This window comes from Scleropages formosus, chromosome 16, assembly GCF_900964775.1.
Source record: "Scleropages formosus chromosome 16, fSclFor1.1, whole genome shotgun sequence".
Taxonomy (NCBI): Eukaryota; Metazoa; Chordata; class Actinopteri; order Osteoglossiformes; family Osteoglossidae; genus Scleropages; species Scleropages formosus.
Window position 1 is genome coordinate 15,592,046 of NC_041821.1, and position 20,492 is coordinate 15,612,537.

The 20,492-nt window shown below is 42.5% G+C and overlaps 1 protein-coding gene across 1 annotated transcript; it reads right to left on the minus strand.

The window, feature by feature from the left end:
* Positions 1-8,207: 8,207 nt before the first annotated feature.
* On the minus strand, positions 8,208-19,665 carry LOC108933582 (protein MRVI1). Its single transcript, XM_029259298.1, has 13 exons — positions 19,474-19,665; positions 15,549-15,624; positions 15,345-15,402; positions 15,162-15,231; positions 14,865-15,005; positions 14,227-14,358; positions 13,990-14,134; positions 13,110-13,156; positions 12,662-12,706; positions 11,360-11,517; positions 10,833-10,967; positions 9,092-9,220; positions 8,208-8,633 (listed from the first exon to the last, which is right to left on the minus strand). The coding sequence occupies exons 1-13, from the start codon at positions 19,663-19,665 to the stop codon at positions 8,483-8,485; spliced, it is 1,479 nt and encodes a 492-aa protein (XP_029115131.1). The 3' UTR covers positions 8,208-8,482.
* Between the last annotated feature and the right edge of the window lie 827 nt (positions 19,666-20,492).

The following is a 20,492-nucleotide window of genomic DNA, read 5'->3' on the forward strand; positions in this document are numbered from 1 at the left end:
TATCTCAGACAAGTGCGTAAATCGAGGCTCTGTCTCAGCCGCCAGGGGAGCGGGGACCCGGACGGCTTACAGCATCGAACGGCACCAGAATAACCTACAGACTGCAGATTAGCGAATGACAGCACTACGGGGGCACTGGGTCAGGGAGAACATTCCGGCAAGACCGACAACGTCGGCCCGGTCACGCAGAGATAAAGAAGAAACGGCGTCTTCCCTCAAGCGATCACAACACTGGACAGTACGCTGCCATAGATTGTATTACTTTGGCAGCATTTAACACTTTATAGTTACATCCAAACACATCACTTTACATTAATGCTCAATTTATAATAATATCTATACAACTATATCTTCCCCATATCTTCTGGAGCACACTCTCTGAATAAGAGTGCAAAGCAAAGTTGGAGATCAGAGACCACTGTCCCCTTGTCTAATTACTGTTTATTCTCATGTTTCTATCCGCATTGTCTATTTGTAATACGTGACCTTAGTGACCTCCGTGGGCAACGTTTACTGTGTCATGTGGTACTCGGCCCACTTATGATACACCTGGACCTGCATAAACTTTTTTTTGTAGGTACGTACCCTGAACTGCTCCAGTGAAATTACCCAGCTGTATAAATGGGCAAATAACTGTAGGTAGATCAACATTGTAAGTCACTTTGGAGAAAAGCATCAGCTAAATGAATAACTGCAAATGTAGATGCTTCTGCTCCACACCTCTGCGTAGCGAAACGACAATAAATGTAATAAACAGCGAGAAATGCCGAATATATGTTGAATATATGGAATGTATGCTGATAAATATAGTTTGATCGGAATTATATACAGGTCTGTTAAGCAGTGGTGCTTGGCCTCAGCAAAGCAGAGCCGGCGGCAGACAGAGAGAACAATGTTAGGGCTTTGAAAGCGGTTGGAGTGAAGCGTAAAACACCTCCTCTACACCATCCACACGCAGCGGCACAGACATGTCTGTCCTTATTTGAGACTCTCTATCACTTTGACAGTTTTGTCTCCCAGAAAATTTGCAAAGTGGTGCAAAATGTCTCCTGGAAGGATGAGTTTTAATTTCAGATGAGTAAAAAAAAACATACAAAACTGATTTTATTACTTAAAAGTGTTATTCTTTTTCTTATCATGCACCAGTATATATTGCTTTCATTACAGTACTGCGTGGATTTTATACAGTAATGTAAAGAAGCTATTGGGATTCTTTATGCTGTAATAATGTAGCTATCAGTGTTTTTACATACTGGTTAATATAAATTTTATTATTCGTCCTGGGGGGGTGCAGAGGCGCAGTGGGTTTGACTGGGTCCCATGGGTCTAGGGTTCAAGTCCTGCTTGTGGTGCCTTGTGATGGACTGGCGTCCCATCCTGGGTGTGTCCCCTCCCGCCTTGCGCCCTGTGTTGCCAGGTTAGGCTCTGGCTCCCCACAACCCCGTAAGGGACACATGGTTTCAGACAGTGTGTGTATTAGTCCTGGGAAAATTAACAACGTTCAGTGCATAATATTTACGTTTTCAATTATTTCTTGAAAACAGCCACACAATATGGTGTTCTGAACTTTTTCTGAGCATATAACTGGCATAAACCATGGACCACATTTACAGAGTATCTGCGCAAGGCAAATGAAACTGTTGCTGAAGCACAGAATTGCAAACTGATATTTTGCTTAAATCTAACACAGGAGTTCTCAACTAGCGTCTGTGGATAGGCTTCAGTAGATCCCAGAAATGCAAAAGCTTCTTTTGAAATTAATGCAATGGTGCAAAATTTTCTACAAATTTAGACATCATTCTCAATTTTTCAAGGAGGGCTTTTTTAACTTTCATTTTATTTTTTAATGCGTCCGTAGCCTACAAAAGACTATAAGTATTCAGAATTTTTTTTTAATATAACTTTATATACACATAAACACACATAAAATGCTGGAATAAGAGGACATCATGTTGAACTAATATGGGACAGGCCAAATGACAATTTTGACATGGAAAATATGTAATACCTGATCCTCAGACCAGCTTTCAGTATTTTACTGAACATTGCATGGAAAAGATCTTGCTGTAGAGGTGTGCTGTAACATTAAAGATGCTGGGATTGGAGCAGAAGCCAGTCCATGTCCTTACACTGTTCATCTAGGAATGAACTGATTGATTTGTAATAGTATTTTTATAGTATTGCTACTGAATCTTACCAAATTTGGACTAAGACAAAATGGTGTAAAACTCAAACTACGTAGAACCGTACAACACCTTTCCAAGGTGTTTTCAGTTTGTCCTAACGTGCTCTTATCCAGGTCTGACAGTATCACACACACACACACACATTTTCAGAACCGCTTGTCCCTCACGGGGTCACGGGAAACCGGAGCCTACCCGGCAACACAGGGCGCAAGGCCGGAGGGGGAAGGGGACACACCCAGGACGGGACGCCAGTCCGTCGCAAGGCACCCCAAGCGGGACTCGAACCCCAGACCCACCAAAGAGCAGGACTGCGGTCCAACCCACTGCGCCACCGCATCCCCCTGACAGTATCAGTCTTCTGAAAATATGACCTTCTCCTCTTTGCTTAATATGAACATTGTTCCACTCATAACCCCAGTCATCGCTCTGAGATGCTGTATTCCACACACGCAGTGGCTCCATCAAGTACACGTGCGGTTCTATAAGTAGATATAGAACCAGAATACTGCAAAGTCTGAGTCCCAGGAAGAAATTCGCTTTGTGCTCTTTATAAAGCTTATTTGCTTAGCAAAAAAAAAACCAGAGGTATCAACTGCTGGCATAACAGTTAAAACTAAATATCCTACACATAGACAAAACATAATGAAATGTGTATCCTCTCATAAAAACATCTTGGTGATGTAAGGATAAGTAGCATCGTACAATGGAGCTCCTCGGTGATCGCTTAATTGTTTGGAACAGGCAGGTGGTAAGATAATATCTTAGGTAGTGGTGCTGGGGGAGGCGGGGTGGGGGGGTTCAGTGGCCTGTATTGCAGGAAGCCCCATCAGACATGCTGACGCTGGACTTGCTAATCCAGGACATTTTCCTGACCTGCTATCCTGGCCTGAACTCGGGAACTTGCCTAACCCTAGAAATTAACTGAGCAGTGTCCATTTGACAGCTCACACATGTGAGGAGATAGATAGATAGATAGATAGATAGATAGATAGATAGATAGATAGATAGATAGATAGATAGATAGATGAATGAATGAAAATAGAAATAAGAAGTTAAACAAACAAACAAACAAGTGGGTTTCCCTATATTTCTGTTTCCTACGTACCGTATAAAAATTGTTCAAGTCCTACGAACCCGTTCGTGGTTGCAAGCCATACCACACCCTCGGCATCCGTTCGGTAATCTGTTCATTTAGCAAAAGATTGGTGGTTTGTCGTCCCTCATTCTGACAACCATTACTTGTTTACTGAAATGTTAATGTTCTCAGTACATTCTCAATTTTTCATATTCTCAGCATTTTTCATTTGAAGGCTGCCCTTTGTGATGACCTATCGAGCCACAGAATCAAACCCTTACACAGCGAAATAACAGATGTGACACAGATGTAAAAACAGACACACAAACACTTTTATGGAACTCTAAATTCATGTGAAACCTCTGGTTAACAGTACAGCTAAGGGTTTGAAATGATTACCCTGGCGTTCATACAAATTTTACCTAAATCAGCATTCATTTGTTTCTACTTCACTGTTCTGTCCTTTAAACATCCATATCCATCTACGACACATTAAGTCTGTACAGTCGAGAAGACAGGAGCACGTGAATGTATTCAAATATCATGTTAATAGATGCTGTAGTCTAATCACAATGTATCAGAAATTTTACTACGTTCATTTTTTTGCATTTTCCATTCAGTTTCGTAATATTAAGCATACTTTTCGTGTTAATTTCTGGCAGTTTTTTGAAAAATATTCCACATTCTTGAAATTAGCAAATTTTGGCATAGGGCCTAGGGGCTCCAATCGCCGAATATTCCAGCACCTTTTAGATCTGATGCGTTCTAGAATATTCAGGTGCCTTCTAAAATCAGTATCTGTAAAGTAGCAAACTAAAACTGACACTGTAGAAGAACTAGTGGTATTTTTGTAATCGGTAAACTTTAATGATAATCAACACCAAAAAGGACATAACTTTGAAAAACGTTAACAGTATTCCGTTGCGGGGGGCGTGGTGGCGCAGTGGGTTGGACCGCAGTCCTGCTCTCCGGTGAGTCTGGGGTTCGAGTCCCGCTTGGGGTGCCTTGCGACGGACTGGCGTCCCGTCCTGGGTGTGTCTCCTCCCCCTCCGGCCTTACGCCCTGTGTTGCCGGGTAGGCTCCGGTTCCCCGTGACCCCATATAGGACAAGCGGTTCTGAAACTGTGTGTGTGTGTGTGTGTGTGTGTGTGTGTGTGTGTGTGTATTCCGTTGCGTAATGTCTCAAATAATATGTAAATCAGCGCCCACTTGTGGCCATGTAGGGAAATAGCATGGCTTTATTCTCTAATACAGTGAGGTAAAGCAGCATGGTGATTCAAAGGGTATCTCCCACACCGCAAGGGTTGTGCATTCAGATCCAGACTCTGTTGCCTGTTTCTGCGAGCTTCCGCTGTGTGGTCCACTTTTCTGCAGAATTCCAAAGATGTGCCGTTCAGATGTGTCCTTGAGATGACCTGAAACGACCCGAAAGACTGTAGTGCACCCTGTGCGTGCCAGCCTTAAGCCTGATGTTTCCAGGGATTGACTCCAGGTGATTAGGGCTGTAACTGGATAAGCTGTGACTGAGAAAGGAAGGGTGGATGAAGCTATTAGTTTAAATGTTTTCTACACATCTAATTCCCGCCTAATGAAGGCGTCTGATGAGTATGCGCATGTGTATGTACACTGTCTGCAACACCATGCAAATAGCAAACCGGTCGGATGTAAAGGTGCAGCAAAACGATACTTCATGTAAATATACCCCACACAGCAAACTACTGCACAGTACACCCTGCACAGTATCTCCTACTCTGGGTGCATTGACGCTTTCTACATTAAGGTCTCTTTGGCACACTGGTGTCCTCCAGCTAAGGTACAGCTCTCCCCCTGAAGCTCATATATACGTCTCTCCCTTGTAAAATCTTTCAAAAATATAGAATACATCGTTCATTCAACACATTTACCATCAATGTAGAAAAATACATACATTTGTGCCATCGCCATAATACTTCTGAAAATACGAAATGATGGCACGCTCTTAAACTGATGTTTTACCTGGTGCTTCGTTCAAGAGACAGATGCTCAACACCAACTTCAGAAGAGCTGTGACACCTTCCATTGCCTGGATATTACACCTGGTACATTACAAGGTCCATTTTCTGCAGCAGTTGATAGGGTTCCTATTACTGGACCAAGGTTCGGTCATCTGAAGTTGGTAACACCATCAATACCATTTAACGTGCTTGAACTCAATATGTTTCTTATACTCATAAGTACCTTGGCTTGATACTCATAGCAGGCGATGACTATTTGTTTGTAGAGACCTGAATCTGGTCCCTGTGTGAGATCCTTCAAGTACCACACACAGGCCAAGACACTCTCCAAACATGGTCTTGGAGTTTCCGGGGCCTTCTGTAGGAGGTTACTCAGTACCTGTACCGGTTGAGCAGAGAATAGCTTGAATTGTGAGACAGCACTGGGTGCACATGGGCCCTCCCAGTATGCAAACAGGACCAGCAATCATTTGTCCTTGGGACCAGTGTCATTTTGCTCATCTGTCTGTAAGAAAAGTAGTAAAGCATAGAGCAGAGTAGAAAACTGTAACCCTAAAGCCCTTCACCAGCTCTGCGTGACTGTCCCTTCCGCCGTGATGTGAAGTTCATTCTCGAATGTGATTATTTAATCTTGAATGCCAATTCAAGCAAGTTATACAGTGACCGTGTGGATCATTTTGGTGTTTTTGATGGTTTTTAAAGGGGAATTCTTCATGGAAATGATTTCCACAGGCAGGGATCAGCAGGGAACTTTACCCATTAAGATTGTCTTCATTCCTCATAGAGTTTGTCATGTAGTTGCTCTACAGTAGGATCACCATTTGGTGTCAGCTCATAGACATTTGCAGTATCCTGGCAGTTTAGGTTCTGGGAGCTGGTCAGAAACATCTCAAAGTTTCATGAAGACCCAACTTCTCTCAGCAGGGCCTTCGCTATGTTTTCAGAGACCCTAAGACCTCTCCCATGATGGTCCATGAGCCAAAACTGCCTTAGATCTTGAGATGATACGACAAGACATTTAATAGCTTCATTTATAACCAGAACATTGTGGAAAACTGAGTTTTCCGCCGTCACAACCTTAAAAAACACATGGTCAGTTACTTTGTAACTTCAGCGGTAGGGTAGCACTTTTAATTTTCATAGACAGATTACACAAATGGCTGCTCATCTCAGCCCTCCACATGGCATTTCCCGAGGTCAGACGTAGCATCACTGGTGTGGAAACGAACATTCTGGGTTGACTTTAGGGCCTTGTGAAATAATCAGTCACACAATCAGTGAACACAATCAGTCAAGACGTACAGTAAGTGTGATCGTTCTCCCATAAATCACCTTGGCCACCCTCCGATTACCCTGCTTAGCATGTCTGTGGTACAGTCTGTTGGTGGAGTGAAGTGGTCGAAAAGGAACATTCATTTTGCATGGTTGGTGATCAAAATAATGGTAAATTTACGCCACTGTATATATTTAACAGAATATAGACCCAGTTGTTTTATGGTAGATTTCTTCATTATTTTCAAGAAATCTGTCCTTTAAAATTTTCTTTGCAAATTATGGGGCATCAGGTAGCATAATAGGTAGAGCTGTCACTTTACAAAGGCCCTGGCCGTGCATTCAACTCCTGCTATAATAATTCTGACCAAGGTATTTACCCTGAATCACACACACACACACACACACATTTTCAGAACCGCTTGTCCCATACGGGGTCACGGGGAACCGGAGCCTAACCCGGCAACACAGGGCGTAAGGCCGGAGGGGGAGGGGACACACCGAGGACGGGACGCCAGTCCGTCGCAAGGCACCCCAAGCGGGACTCGAACCCCAGACCCACCAGAGAGCAGGACTGCGGTCCAACCCACTGCGCCACCGCACCCCCTTACCCTGAATCACTACACTGAAATTACCCAACCATTTAAATGTGTAAATTATAAAAAGCTAACATTGTAACTTGCTTTGGAGAAAAAAAAAAATCAGCTAAATGAGTAACTAATAATAATGTTCAACACATGGGGAGTACGGTGACATGGGATGTCACTGCTGCCTGACAGTGCCTGGGCTGTTCAGGTGTAGGTGTCAGTCCAGTTTAGTCTGTGTGCAGCTTGCATGTTTTTCTCACGTCTGTGTGGGTTTCCTCCACGCGCTCTGGTTTCCTCACAAAGACAAGTGTTTCAGGTTAATTGGTGACTCTAAATATCCCCTATTGCGTGTGTAGGTACCCACTTATGGACTGGCCTTGCGCCCTCTGGTTCCAGGACAGGCTCTGAACCACCACAACCCTGACCTGGACAAGTGAGTGAGACAGTGAGTGAAATGTTCAACACAAAGCAACAGTCGCCATACAGAGTCATGTCAGCAGCAAATAATCTTAAATCCTTACAGAGGGATTGTTAGTTTTTCTGAAAACATACAAGCAGCATATTTCATACCAGAATTCTTGCTGAATTACGCAATTTTTTTCTATTTCAGCATTAACATGATAATTAATTAATTCATTAAATGCTTCCAGTATAAGGGCAACCAACCAATGTCAACAACTGCTTGTTCCGAGTGGGGTCGCGGTGAGCCGGAGACTAACCCGGCAGCATGGGGCGAGGGCCCGAGAGGGGATGCGGGGCACCGGTCCATCGCAGGGCACCCCAAGCAAGACTCGAACTCCAGACCCACCACACAGCGGGCACCAGCCAAGCCCGGCCTGCCACCACACCCACCCTCCAGTATAAGGGCAGTACTGTTAAAATACTGATTACCCTCAAAACGACTGCATAGAGTTAAAGACCACCCTAAATACAGCACTTGTTTTTGTTCCCCACTAAGCCCTTGGTGTGGCTGTAGCATGAAGAAATTGTGGAGATCATTGACAGCACCCTACAGGAGACATAGGGACAGCCAAGTCTGTCACAAACACTGTATTTCTACAACACCGCATGGCAGATTTAGAAACATCCTGTATATTGCCCTAAATATATACAGTATAATATAAAACTACTGTATTTAAGGTTCATGAGCAACATTGCATATTTAATTAAACACTATGTATGCCACAGGTCAGTTTACAGGCTGGACAAATTATAATATCTTCATTTCTCAGGTACGGCAAAACTTTACATAGTCACATCATTGTTTGGTTGGGGGGGTGGGGCAAGTCAAATCCAGAAGAGGAGAACTACAATAATTTGGAGAGCTCTTAACCAGAAAAATATAGCTCATAAGCACAAAGTGGGGAGTCATATTGTGAAGAGAGGGGCCCGAAGGGGCCAGAGCAGGATTCCCAGCAGCATCAGAAAGGAGAACGCCATTAGAAAAAAACAATAGAGGATCCAGTGACAGTGAAAAAAACAGGTTGTCAGACGATGCTGTTTGGACGGAAGGGCACACCTAGGAGAGTGTTTAAAAACAGTTTTACAGTACCGTCGCAGTGAAGAGAAGAATCATTACCACAAATTCTTATTTATGAAAATTATTGCCATTTAGTGAAAACTGACAGTACACCAATGACAAATGGGTTGAAAATCAAACACCAAGCGCATAGTAACAACCATAAACATGCAATAGACTTAAATGTTTGCTTAAAGCAAAGTGATAGTAGATTAAATGAACAGAAAAGCTCTGAACAGGTTAAGCAGGTAACCAGTTGCTCTAGAAAAACTAATTTCTCATTGAATATGGCAAAATCAACTGGGGTGGTAGATAAAAAAATGAATGAGCCTTAGTAGGGCAACTGCAACTCTTTAAATATTATTTAAACTACATACAGTACATCTTATACTTTACAAAACCTGAAGAAGGAACTTGAAAATCCTTGCGAACCATGGGAAAATATTGACATCACTTACGTTTCCATGTTAAAATCATAGCCGGTGACCTCGCAGTCACTCTCTTTTTCCATCCTGTCATCATGCCCGGTGTCCCACTCTGCGCTCTCTGCACCCCTCCTCCGCCATCGCAGGCCATTCCACAATGAACTGGCACACGTAAAAAGGAGGTGGAACAATGAAAAGTGAGCAGAGACCATAATGTGAGCGACACAAAAAAGAAAACTGTGATGTGTGCACATACATCTAAATCAAGCAGATGCAGTGCTGCAAAAATTGTTCACCCTTGTTCCAGTTTTCCCTATTTTTGTGGCTTCAGTATATAAATGGAGGTCAAGAGAAAAGAATGATGCCAGTATTCCCTCCCACAGTGAAAACTAGATGTGCCACCTTTGCCACTTTAAGCTGCAATGACTGCAACTAAACACCACCTCTGGCTGTTGATTAGGGTCTAACATTGATGTGAAGGGTGTTTGGCCCACTAATCTGTGCAGAACTGCTTTAGCTCAGAACCATCTGCAGGTTTCAGGCAGGTTGTCAACCTTGAACCACTCTTTTCAGGTCTTGCTACAACATCTCAACTGGAATCAAGTTAGGACTTTGTCACGGCCATTGCAGTACTTAATTTTCTTTTTCTCGGCCATTCTGATGTTGACTTGCTGAAATGGTTGGGATCTGGGTCTTGCTGCCATGTTCCTGTGGTGTTGCAGCTTATACTCGCAGACTGATGGCTGGATATTCCTCATTAGAATCTCCTCATAACAGGAATTCATGATTCCTCTAGAGAGAGCAAGGCACCTAGGTCCTGTGGTTACAAACATCCCCAGACTTTCACACTTCCACCACCATGCTTGACCACTAGTAGAAGGTTCTTACTCTGAAAAGTCATGAATGGTTTTATGTCAAATGTAATGAGAGCTATTGTAAACCAGAAAGTTATACTTTTGATTCTTCATAATATTCTCAGAATGGTCCCCCAGAATCTTGAAAGATATACAGCTGCTTTTTGCAAACTCTAGATGAGCGTTCATGCTCTTTTCAGTGAGCACTGGTCTCTACCTTGCCGGTCCTTTATATCCCTTTTTGTACAGGGTCCTTCTTGCTGAGGAGTCCTAAACACTGACTTGATCTTAGGTAAGAGAGGCTTGCTATTCTCTGGATGTTGTTCTGAGTTTTTTCAGCTCATTAATCACTCTACATGCCTTGCCTGTGGACAGATTTTGGCAGGATGGTAATTCCTACTTAACTGTACCACTATTCCAAGCTTTCTGCATTTGATCATTATGGCTATGAGTGTGCTTGGACTGAGTTTAAGAACCTTAGAAATTGATGTGCAACCATGTCCAAACTGGTAGATTTCAGCAATTTTTCTCCAGAGGTCTTCAGAAACTTCCTTTGAGCATGAAATGATGTGTCTGTGTGATTTATTTATTTATTGTCATCTTGACCTTTACTGGGGAGGATTTAGTTTAAGTAGTTGAAAATTATTTTGCATATGATTGGACCAAATCAGACCTAATTATATTTGAACAGCTGACTCTAATTACCCCATAACTGGGTTGATTTATTAACTTTTTTACACTTACGTTCCATGGTGAGCCCTTGACTACCCTTGCACAGTGTGTCGCTGATATAGGATTGTAAGCCGCACTTAGACAAACGGTTACTAAGAGCAAGTGAGTGGTTCTAGGCACTTCTGGGGAAAGCACACACATACCTCTCATCATATTGTTTATATTTGAAGAGCAGCAAAATAAAGTACCAGGGGGCAGATGGGATGCCTGTATCCTCCTTCTCTCCCCTAGTCTGGAGATCCTCCCGGAAGTCGGCGGTGGGAACCTCTCTGTGCTGGGAGAAGTTGCTCCTCAAGGCATCTCCTCTTGCTGAAGTCTGGGGCCTAAAGAGAAAAGGAGATAGAGTGAAGAAGAAAGGTTAGCACTAAGCACTAAAATACCCCACATCAAATCTACTAAAATTATAGGACTGTAATCTGACATGCTGTGAATTTTGAATATTTTCATCGGGAATTTTCTTAATTTTTTTACAACAACATTCTGTTAGAGGATAAATATTTATGCATGTTGAACTTTGAAAAGTCGTCATGCAATAAAGCCATGAGAAACATATTTATATCAGACTAAATCAGAGGACTCCCTTCCACAATGCATGTCAATGAAGTGTGTAAAAGGAATGTATGCACAATTAGATGGAGGGTAAGATATTAAATTTTTTACAAAGTGTACACTTGCATAATCTGTGTAAACTGTCTGCTGGCATTGTCTTGTATACTTGGTGCTCTGAAGCTCGCTGACTGCATCCAGTTCCGGAACGTCGGTTTTCCCAGCGATGGTGCAAGGGACTTCTGAATTATCCTCCGAACGAGAGTCCACACTATCCTTCCTTGTGTTCTCGCAACTGTTGGACAGTTTCTCCTGCAGACCACCGAGCTGTTGAAAAAGCAAAGATCCAAAGCACTGTCAGCATTTTTCTATACTGTATGACATGTGCAAGTGCACCCTGTCCCTTAAAGTACAAACACTTGTTATTCCTTTATCATGTTAATTGATACCGATTTTTACCATATCCAAACTCAAATTTCAAATTTAAAGAAAATTCATGAACCTATTATGAGCCATCCAGTGACAGTGAGACTGAGAGCTCATGACAAGGCTTGGGTGCTGCACAGGAATAAGTTGTTAGCTTGTTTGTACGTGTGCTGTTTTCCTTCTGCTCCTATTTCACGTATATTTTGTGCCGTTAAAGGGCATCATGGACCCAAAAGGAGAAAAAAGGTATCGTTATGACTGATTCTGACAGCAAGAACTTCTCTCCCAGACACCTTCACCACCAACTCAAGAACCACAACCCATAGTCAGAGAATAATGATATCAAATAAATGCATGCTACACCTTTTCACTTTATTTGGTATGATATTGAAGAATTATTGAAATATTTTGTTTAGTTTAAATAACTTTGTATTGCTGCAACGGGAGGTGTGGTGGCGCAGAGCGTTTGGCTGGGTCCTGCTCTCTGGTGGGTCTGAGGTTCGAGTCCTGCTTGGGGTGCCTTGTGATGGGCTGGTGTCCTGTCCTGGGTGTGTCACCTCCCCCTCCAGCACTATGCCCTGTGTTGCCGGGTTTGGCTCCAGCTTGCTGTAACCCCACTTGGGACAAGTGGCTTTAGAAGGTGTGTGTTATTGTTGCTGAAAAAAACTATTTTAACACAGGTGTGTGAAAGAGTAAACAACTGAAAAAGTGTTGTTTTTATTAACGGATATGGTTGTGTTATATATGATTGATTATTATCATTAATGTCTAAAGAGAGAACCAGTGCTGCTCAGAAAAAAAACACTACTTTGGAATTTCAGTTGACTTATAGTTTTGCTGTTTTTGGTTGAAAAAGGGAAGGAATGAAGAAGATATTGTGTGGCATTTTGGAGGTCCTGAATGAGATTAAACTTTCTTTTAAATTCATTACTTTAAAATACTGTAATGGGGATAAGTTCACAAATGAATTTTCATTACAGAATAATATCGGAGAATGATGATCAAGTGACGAATGCACTGTCATCTCCCAAAATGTTTTCTTTACCTGAGTTGGAATCAGAGTGAAGCTGACCCTTCGACGAGTTCTGTGCTTTATGGAGAATGAGAGGAAAATGGATTGGACCGGAAAGTCACTGGACATTAAAAAAACCAGGCAAGGATGTGACTGCAGAGGGAAATGACTGACAGACAAATTATTTGACAAATACCTGCAAATTCTCATTTTACACACTGATATGCACATGTCCACATATCTCCCTCTCTATCCTCATATGCTGTCTAGTTGTGTTGCATTCAGTAAAATATTTAATAATCAATAGTAATTCCCAGAGGTAAATGCACAAAAGACCAGTTATACATAGTACAGATACAGAAAACTGCACCTTCTGTGGTGCTTATGCACCACAATACGAAACATTAAATACTTGGCTTAACTGAAACATTAAACAAAGGCTTACATACAATTGCTGTTGTTACCTGCTGAGATTTGTTACCTGCTGAGATTTCTGCCTTGTGAAAACATGACGAATTTCACCTTTATCTGCAGTGAAATACAAGAGTAGGGTTTCATCAATAAAGATATTCCATTCCAAATAATAAATGCTGAAGGAGAGGTCAGTTTGCTGGAATGTAGTATACTCATATTTTATGTAAGGGGTCCCATACAACAAAAAACTGTGAAAACAGTTTCCGAAAATTAATACCGTTTCTAAGACAGACCGTGGATCTCCAAGACCTTGCATTAGGACAACTAGTTATCCATAATCAAAGAATAAATGAAAGTACAGATGGTCCCCGATTTACGATGGTTCAACTTGCGATTTTATTGACTTTACAATGGGGAGCTGGCGATAGGCGTTCAGTGGAAATTGTACTTCGAATTTTGAATTTGGATTTTTTCCCAGGCAAGTGATATGCGGAGCGATACTCTCTCGCGATGCTGGGCAGCAGCAGCGATCTGCATCTCCCAGTCTGCCATGCAGAGGTGTGTATTACGTGTATTAAATGCATTTTTGACTTACGATATTTTCGACTTACGATGGGTTTCGCGGAACGTAACCCCATCGTAAATCGGGGACCACCTGTATAACATTAATGTAGAAATAATCATTTTGTTACACATATTATATGATGGTTTTATCATTGTCAAACATAAAAATATATTTTATTATTGTATTTTAATTAATGAGACATTTTTTGCCTGGGAACCAATTATTTTTTCCGGAAGAAATGATAGCAATTCAGTCCCTAACACTGGGAATTTACCTAATGGGGTGATTTCATGAACAAATAAACCATGTCATGGGAGGTAATGGTGTATTTAAATTTTTCCCATGGTACAGAGTCCTCCTAGGCCATGGTGGCAGAACTTGCCTGCAGTGTCACTTTGTTTCTGGCCACGATTTTTCAGCAGAAGCTTCCTGGTCGCCTCCAGCTCTGTGCTCTCCTCAGTGTGGCGGCCTTTCAGATTGTCCACATGCAGCATCATCACCTGCACGTCTCGGCACAGCCGTGCCTCCTAATGTGTAAGAACCTGAATGTCAATATGACTTTTACCCACAAAGTATACAGGGTATGCAGCGAGAGGCAGCACAGCACTATGTCACAGACCTGGTGCACTGCACCCAGCATCTCTGCGGCATCTGCAATTTGATTAACAGAGTTGCTGATGACTTCCAGGTGGTGCTGCAGTCTCTGCAAAATCTGGGTGCACTGGCTGTCCAAACAAATTGTCTGCAGGGTCTGGACACACATGTATAAGATCAGTAAAAAACACACTCACAAAAACTCAGAGTCAGAAACTGACCATAGATGCACAGAAATCCGAAACACAAAGATGTGGAATTACACATAAATACACACATACACATATGTATATGATGAAAAGCATATGTAGAGTATGATGAAGAGCATATATATATACACACACACACACACACACACACACACACACACACACACACACACACACACTCGGAATGTATCTGAGCTCAATCTGGAGTGCCATTATTATCAGTATAAATACTTATGTAAATGAGAGGTTTCTTTTTTTCTTTTTTGATAGGTTTGCAAAAAATCTAAAGAGTGTTTCCACTGTTACTATGAAGTATTGTGTCAACTGATGGAAAAAGAATCAATTGAATCCATTCTGAAATAAGTCTACAACACAATAAAGTATGAAAAAAGGTGGGGGGATCTGCAGGCTTTTTGAAGGCACTGTGCATGCCTTCACACTCACATGCACATACCCGTAGCGTGTCCCTGCTCCGCTCCAGCTCGAGGTGGAGGTTCTCTTGGGCCACGATGCGGTCGTGCTCCTCTGCCTGCAGCCTCTTTTGCAGGGTATACTGGTTACAGCGAAAAGCCAGAGCCAGGTGGAAGAAAGCACTCTGTCAAAAGAAAAGGAAAAGGGCCTTGCACTATTTCAGAGCTTGGAGAGGTTCACATCTCAGAGAAGGAAATGAATGTTTTATATTTGATCAGGGTTTTTCAAAAAACTACAGAAAATGCAGCGCTATACACTTCAGTAAACAAAGTCAACTTACCTCCACCTCCTCTTCAGTCATCGGTACACTGAGCATGACAAGAGGGCACACAGTCGGGGCCACATTACCACTGAATGCATACACTGGGTGAACACAGTGCCCGCACATTCAGTACGAGTACCTTGACGCACGCACGCTTACGGAGGCCCAGGTCCTACGTACTTGTGCATTTCGACTACACACCTGTTGAGCCCCACCCTCTCCAAGATGGAAGTCTGCACTTGAGCCTCGGTATCAAGCTCTACGAAAAAGACATTTAAGATCAAGACACCCAGCACCTAATAGACACAATTTCCATCTTTCTAGGTCCTAGTCTGTTGTGCCATTCTCTTGACAAGTAGTTGCAAATTCTGAGTCTGAATGGAGGAATACAATGGCTGAAGGTACCTTCTTCATTGTGGTCAGTGCCCTGCACTGTGCTGGTATAACGGCTCGCCAGTGCGTCTACTCTTGGGGCAAGGAACTGTGGGGAAACAGTTTGGAGTAAAACAGGTCAAACGTCAATCTAAGGAGGAAGCAATGTGAAGCATGCTATTGAAGTAACTCTAATGGACTCATACTCTACTCCACTGATGTAAGAAGGTGTGGAACTCAGCATCTGGCGGTACTAGGGAAGGCATAACCCCCTAGAGCAGCTAAGTACACTGAGCCCCCATCTCATGGATACAACTGGGACCGGAAGTCCGCTCGCAGTTCGATGTGATCAAAAGGTCATGAAAAATGGACAAAAGTTTGATAGAATTCTCAATTTATTCACGAGCCAGGTTTTGTGAATTAAAAAAGATAATACAAAGTTATAATGAAGAAAAAAATGGCGGCAACTAACTATTTATTCCATTTTCATCAGCCAGTCCCGGGTTGCTGAGTTCCAGAAACACAGGAACACTGTATAACAGGACACCAGTTTACTACAGGAGTTTATTATAATTATCATTATTGTTGTTGTTATTGATGTCTATCATTAACTCAAATCACCATGTGCAACATTTGTCAGCATCTGACCATCCAAATTATTGTTGTCTCGCCCAGCCGTTCTGTCCACTTGTTGATACCAAAGGTCTGTTTGAACTGCAGAATAATGTGGCCTGAGGGTGCAAAGAAAAAAGTAAAACAGCCTTACCTGGGAAGTCATGTCACAGCTTATCTCCTCTTGGTATTAGATTTTGTAGAAAAAACTAATGTTTCCTTCTCTGTCCAGGATGGACTTCTGTGTTATTCAAGTGGAGCTTATTGTTCCCATCACTTCTCTCCACAACAGCCTGTCAATACAAAGCTGGAATAATGAAACAGTGACAGCAACAGAAGAACGGGGTGGCAAAAATGTTAAAGATGTTAAATGTTAAAGAACATTCAGCTATGGGCGGCATAGTGGCACTATCTCACAGCGTCTGGGTGGTGCGAGAGGACGTGGGTTTGATCGCCGCTCAGTCTGTGTGGAGTTTGCATGTTCGTGTGTCTGCGTGCGGTTCCTCCGGGTGCTCTGGTTTCCTCCCACAGTCCAAAGACATGCTGTTCAGGTTCCCCCATAGTGTGTGTGAGTGGCAGAGAGAGTGTGTGTGTGTTCCACTGATGTATGAATGAGTGACCCATTGAAAGTAGTGTATCTAGCAGTGTAAGTCACCGCGGTGAATAAGGTGTGTGGGTTGATAACGCTACATAAAGTTAATTGGAAGTCATTTTGGAGAAAAACGTCTGTTAAGTCAACGTAATGTAAATGTAGCTTCCAAAGTATGAAAAAGAGCAAGAACAGCACTAAATCCTGGGGTATCAATTTATGGAATAACGTTTGAGGCATAAGAATTGTGCAATTTAAACCAGAATTTTGCTAAACGAGAAGGCGTCGTTATACTTGATCTGTACCAGAACGAACCAGACTTATTCTACTTTGGCTGTAATTAGAAAAGTAATTAGATAGGTGAAAACGTTAAATGACAAAATTTTTTCATGCTGAATCGCCGCACGATCACCTGAATGCACACACTGATAGCTTAAGCCTGAAAACTCACTCCTACAAACCCGCACGCAATAATTTATCACACACCAACACATACACTGATTCATAAGGATGCGGCCAGTGAAAGCCGCCCTCATAATGACACGCGAGATATTCTTATTGCTCAGGGCATCACTATTAAGAAATCAGCTGATTAATTTTAACCAAAGATTCTTGATAACCACTGACCAAATAAGTTCTTCCATGTGACAAAACAAACCTGAAAAGGTAACATCAGTAACATTACTACTATAGTAATTCAAATGTAACACTGCTGCCTCACAGCACTCAAGTTGTGCGAGAGGACAAAGACATGCGTTCAGATAAATTGATGACTCTAAAATTGCCCACAGGATATGTGTGTGTGTGTGTGTGTGTGTGTGAGAGAGAGAGTACGTTCCACTGGTGTACTGAAAAGTGACTCATTGTACGTAGTGTATCTTGCATCTTAAGTTTGCGAGTTGGGTGAAAAGGTGTAGCGTAAACACTACTACATGATGTTTATTGGAGGGTATTACTGGAGAAAAGTATCTGCTGAATGATTAAAGGTAAATGTAATACACACAGGGACGGTCACAGAAATATACACAAACTAGGTTTAAAGGAAGCGACACACTCTTACAGAGCCTGATGACGAGTTGAAAGAAGGCGATACTCACGCACTGAGGAACCCGATTCACTCGGTCCGCAGGTACGGGCTACTCAGGTGAGAACGGTACAAGTGGGCAGGGCAGACCTGCGAGGGCCGGAATACCCCGAGGCCGGCACCGGTGAACCGGGGGGGCTAGATGTCCATCCTCTTTCGGAGGAGTCCAGGACACGTGCGCTCTAATCCCCGCTGCAGCAGGACGCAACCTCCGCTGTCTAATTTTTTAAGCCAAGGCTAAGCCCATTATCTGCAGATTTGCAGGACTACTTTGGATTCCCATGATCCTCTGCTCCAGCATTACAAAATCTGATGAAGGTGTCAGGCCGGAGCCTGTTTTCGCCGTATCGTCGGTTACGCGGCTCGCCACCGGTCACTCCTCCGTTCCGGCAGCGCTGCGACACGTGACAATAGAACTGTACTCGATTCTGTCACAGCCACCTTCTGTACTGAGACAACAATTCACAAATGAATCTGTGATGAATCAGCATAAAAACCTGTTAATTTTTTTTTAATGCAAAATATTCACCGTGGGAAATCAAGATTCATTTACATTTGTTCGTTTAGCTGACACTTTTCTCCAAAGGGCCTTAGAATGTTAAGCTACTCGCAATTACTTACCTATTCGCACAGCTGGGTAATTTTACTGGAGCAATTAAGGGTAAGTACCTTGCTGAGATTCAAACCTGCAATCTTCCGGTCCAAAGGCAGCAGTTGTAACTACCACACGAACAGCTGTCCCCAGTAACAACAGTCAGTCCCCAGTCAAGCTGAAACACTGGTCTGTGGAATTAAAACAGAGTACCCAGAGATTCAAGATTCAAGATTTAAGAGTTTATTATCATATGTACAGCATCTGTTACACCATACGATGAAATTCTTACTCTGTGAATCCTCTCAGCAGCCTAAGACATAAATTATAAATTATAAGGACATAAAGAAAGAAAACACAAGGCGCAAGTTACAAATTTACAAAATTACAATTAGTGCAAATGCAAGAAACAAAATATGTGCATATAAAGTGTACAGAGGGAACCCACACAACACGGGGAGATCACACTAACCACACATAGACCGAAACCCCCATCCAATCACACCGCTCAAGAGCTGTGATGCAGTGCTATCCGCTGCACCGCTGTGCCTCCTATATTTCAACACAACTTAGTGCCCAAGGATTCTATCAATTCCCTTCTACAAATTGCAAGATTGAACTTCATTTTTTTAGTGAAGCCATCTTTAGGCAGACATCTCGTACAGTTCCATTTATTTTTTTATAGTTCTTATACCGCAATAGATGGTTTATTTTACAGCAGGCTACCTCCTCTCTAGTTTCTCTTTATTATAATTACATTTATGTTCTTTGTGTATGCAATATTTCTTTTAACAAACTTTCTACAAGCACTACTCTGTACAATGTACCATGACAGTACATGAAACATAAAAAAATCAAAGACAAATGAAAGTGACAAAAATGCCAAAACAGTACAATAATACTGATGCACTTTACAAGTATAAAAAAACTAGAAGTCACAGGTACTGCAATGCTATTAATAACATAACGCTACCTTAATCCCTGGAGTTTCCCTAGAGTGAAAACAATAAGGCAGTGAGTGCTGTGTCCCTACAGCGCCCTAAGTTTTGTTCAAACCTTTACTGTTGACCAGACACCTTACCTGCACATACTGGTACCTGAGCTCCTTGGTATGATGACTGCTCCTCTCAAAAGTAACAGTGTAAAACTGCATCATGCTGATGTGACATTTCATTGCGAGGCTGACATTCTGGAGATTTTGAAAAACGGTGTGGTCTACCAAACCCCTGGGCTGAATTTCACGAAGTTTGATTGCATTATCAGCAATGACCATGTTCACAATGGCCCTTTCCTGCTCAGAACATTTTCCTGCTCCCCTGAGGGATGTAGTCATTGGGTCCAATAGAACAAATAGTTACATAGTACTAGAAGATAAAATTCACTGTATGCATTTCAGTGTAAGCCTTCGTAAAATACATTACTTACCTGTTGGTTCACCGGAAAGTGCTTATTACAGATGGGACAGTTGACCACAGACCACAATTTATGATACGCACTTTTGTGGTATTTCTTATCTCATCAGACCCAATAGCTCATGATCTTCCTCTGCAGCGAATGCCACCACACATTAAAACTCCTCTCCTGCTTTCTCTCCATTGTCCTGCAATTTGTCATTCACCCACTCCTGTGTTTTTGCTTGGTCCATGTTGAGCAAAATCAATCCAAACATGTCCTCTTTTTACAGTATTAAAGATGGTCATGGAATTGAAAATCTCTCAGCACCTGGGTAGGTTTTCAACTGAGATTGGAATCAGCTGTTTTTGAAGGGATTAGTAAAATGGCCTCAAAACTAATGACGTATTTTTCTCTCTCTCACACACACACACACACACACACCCCCACACACACATTGACTGAAACCATTTGTCCGGAGCGGGGTTGTGGCGAGCCAGAGCCTAGCCCGGCAACGCAGGGCGCAAGGCTGGAGAGGGAGGGGGTCACACCCAGGATGGGACACCAGTCCATCACAAGGCACCCCAAGCAGGACTCGAACCCCAGACCCACCAGAGAGCAGGCACAGGCCAAACCCGCCGCACCACCATGTCCCCCTTTGACATATTTCAGCATATCTCCAAATGTCAGTGAGTAGAACTTTCTTAA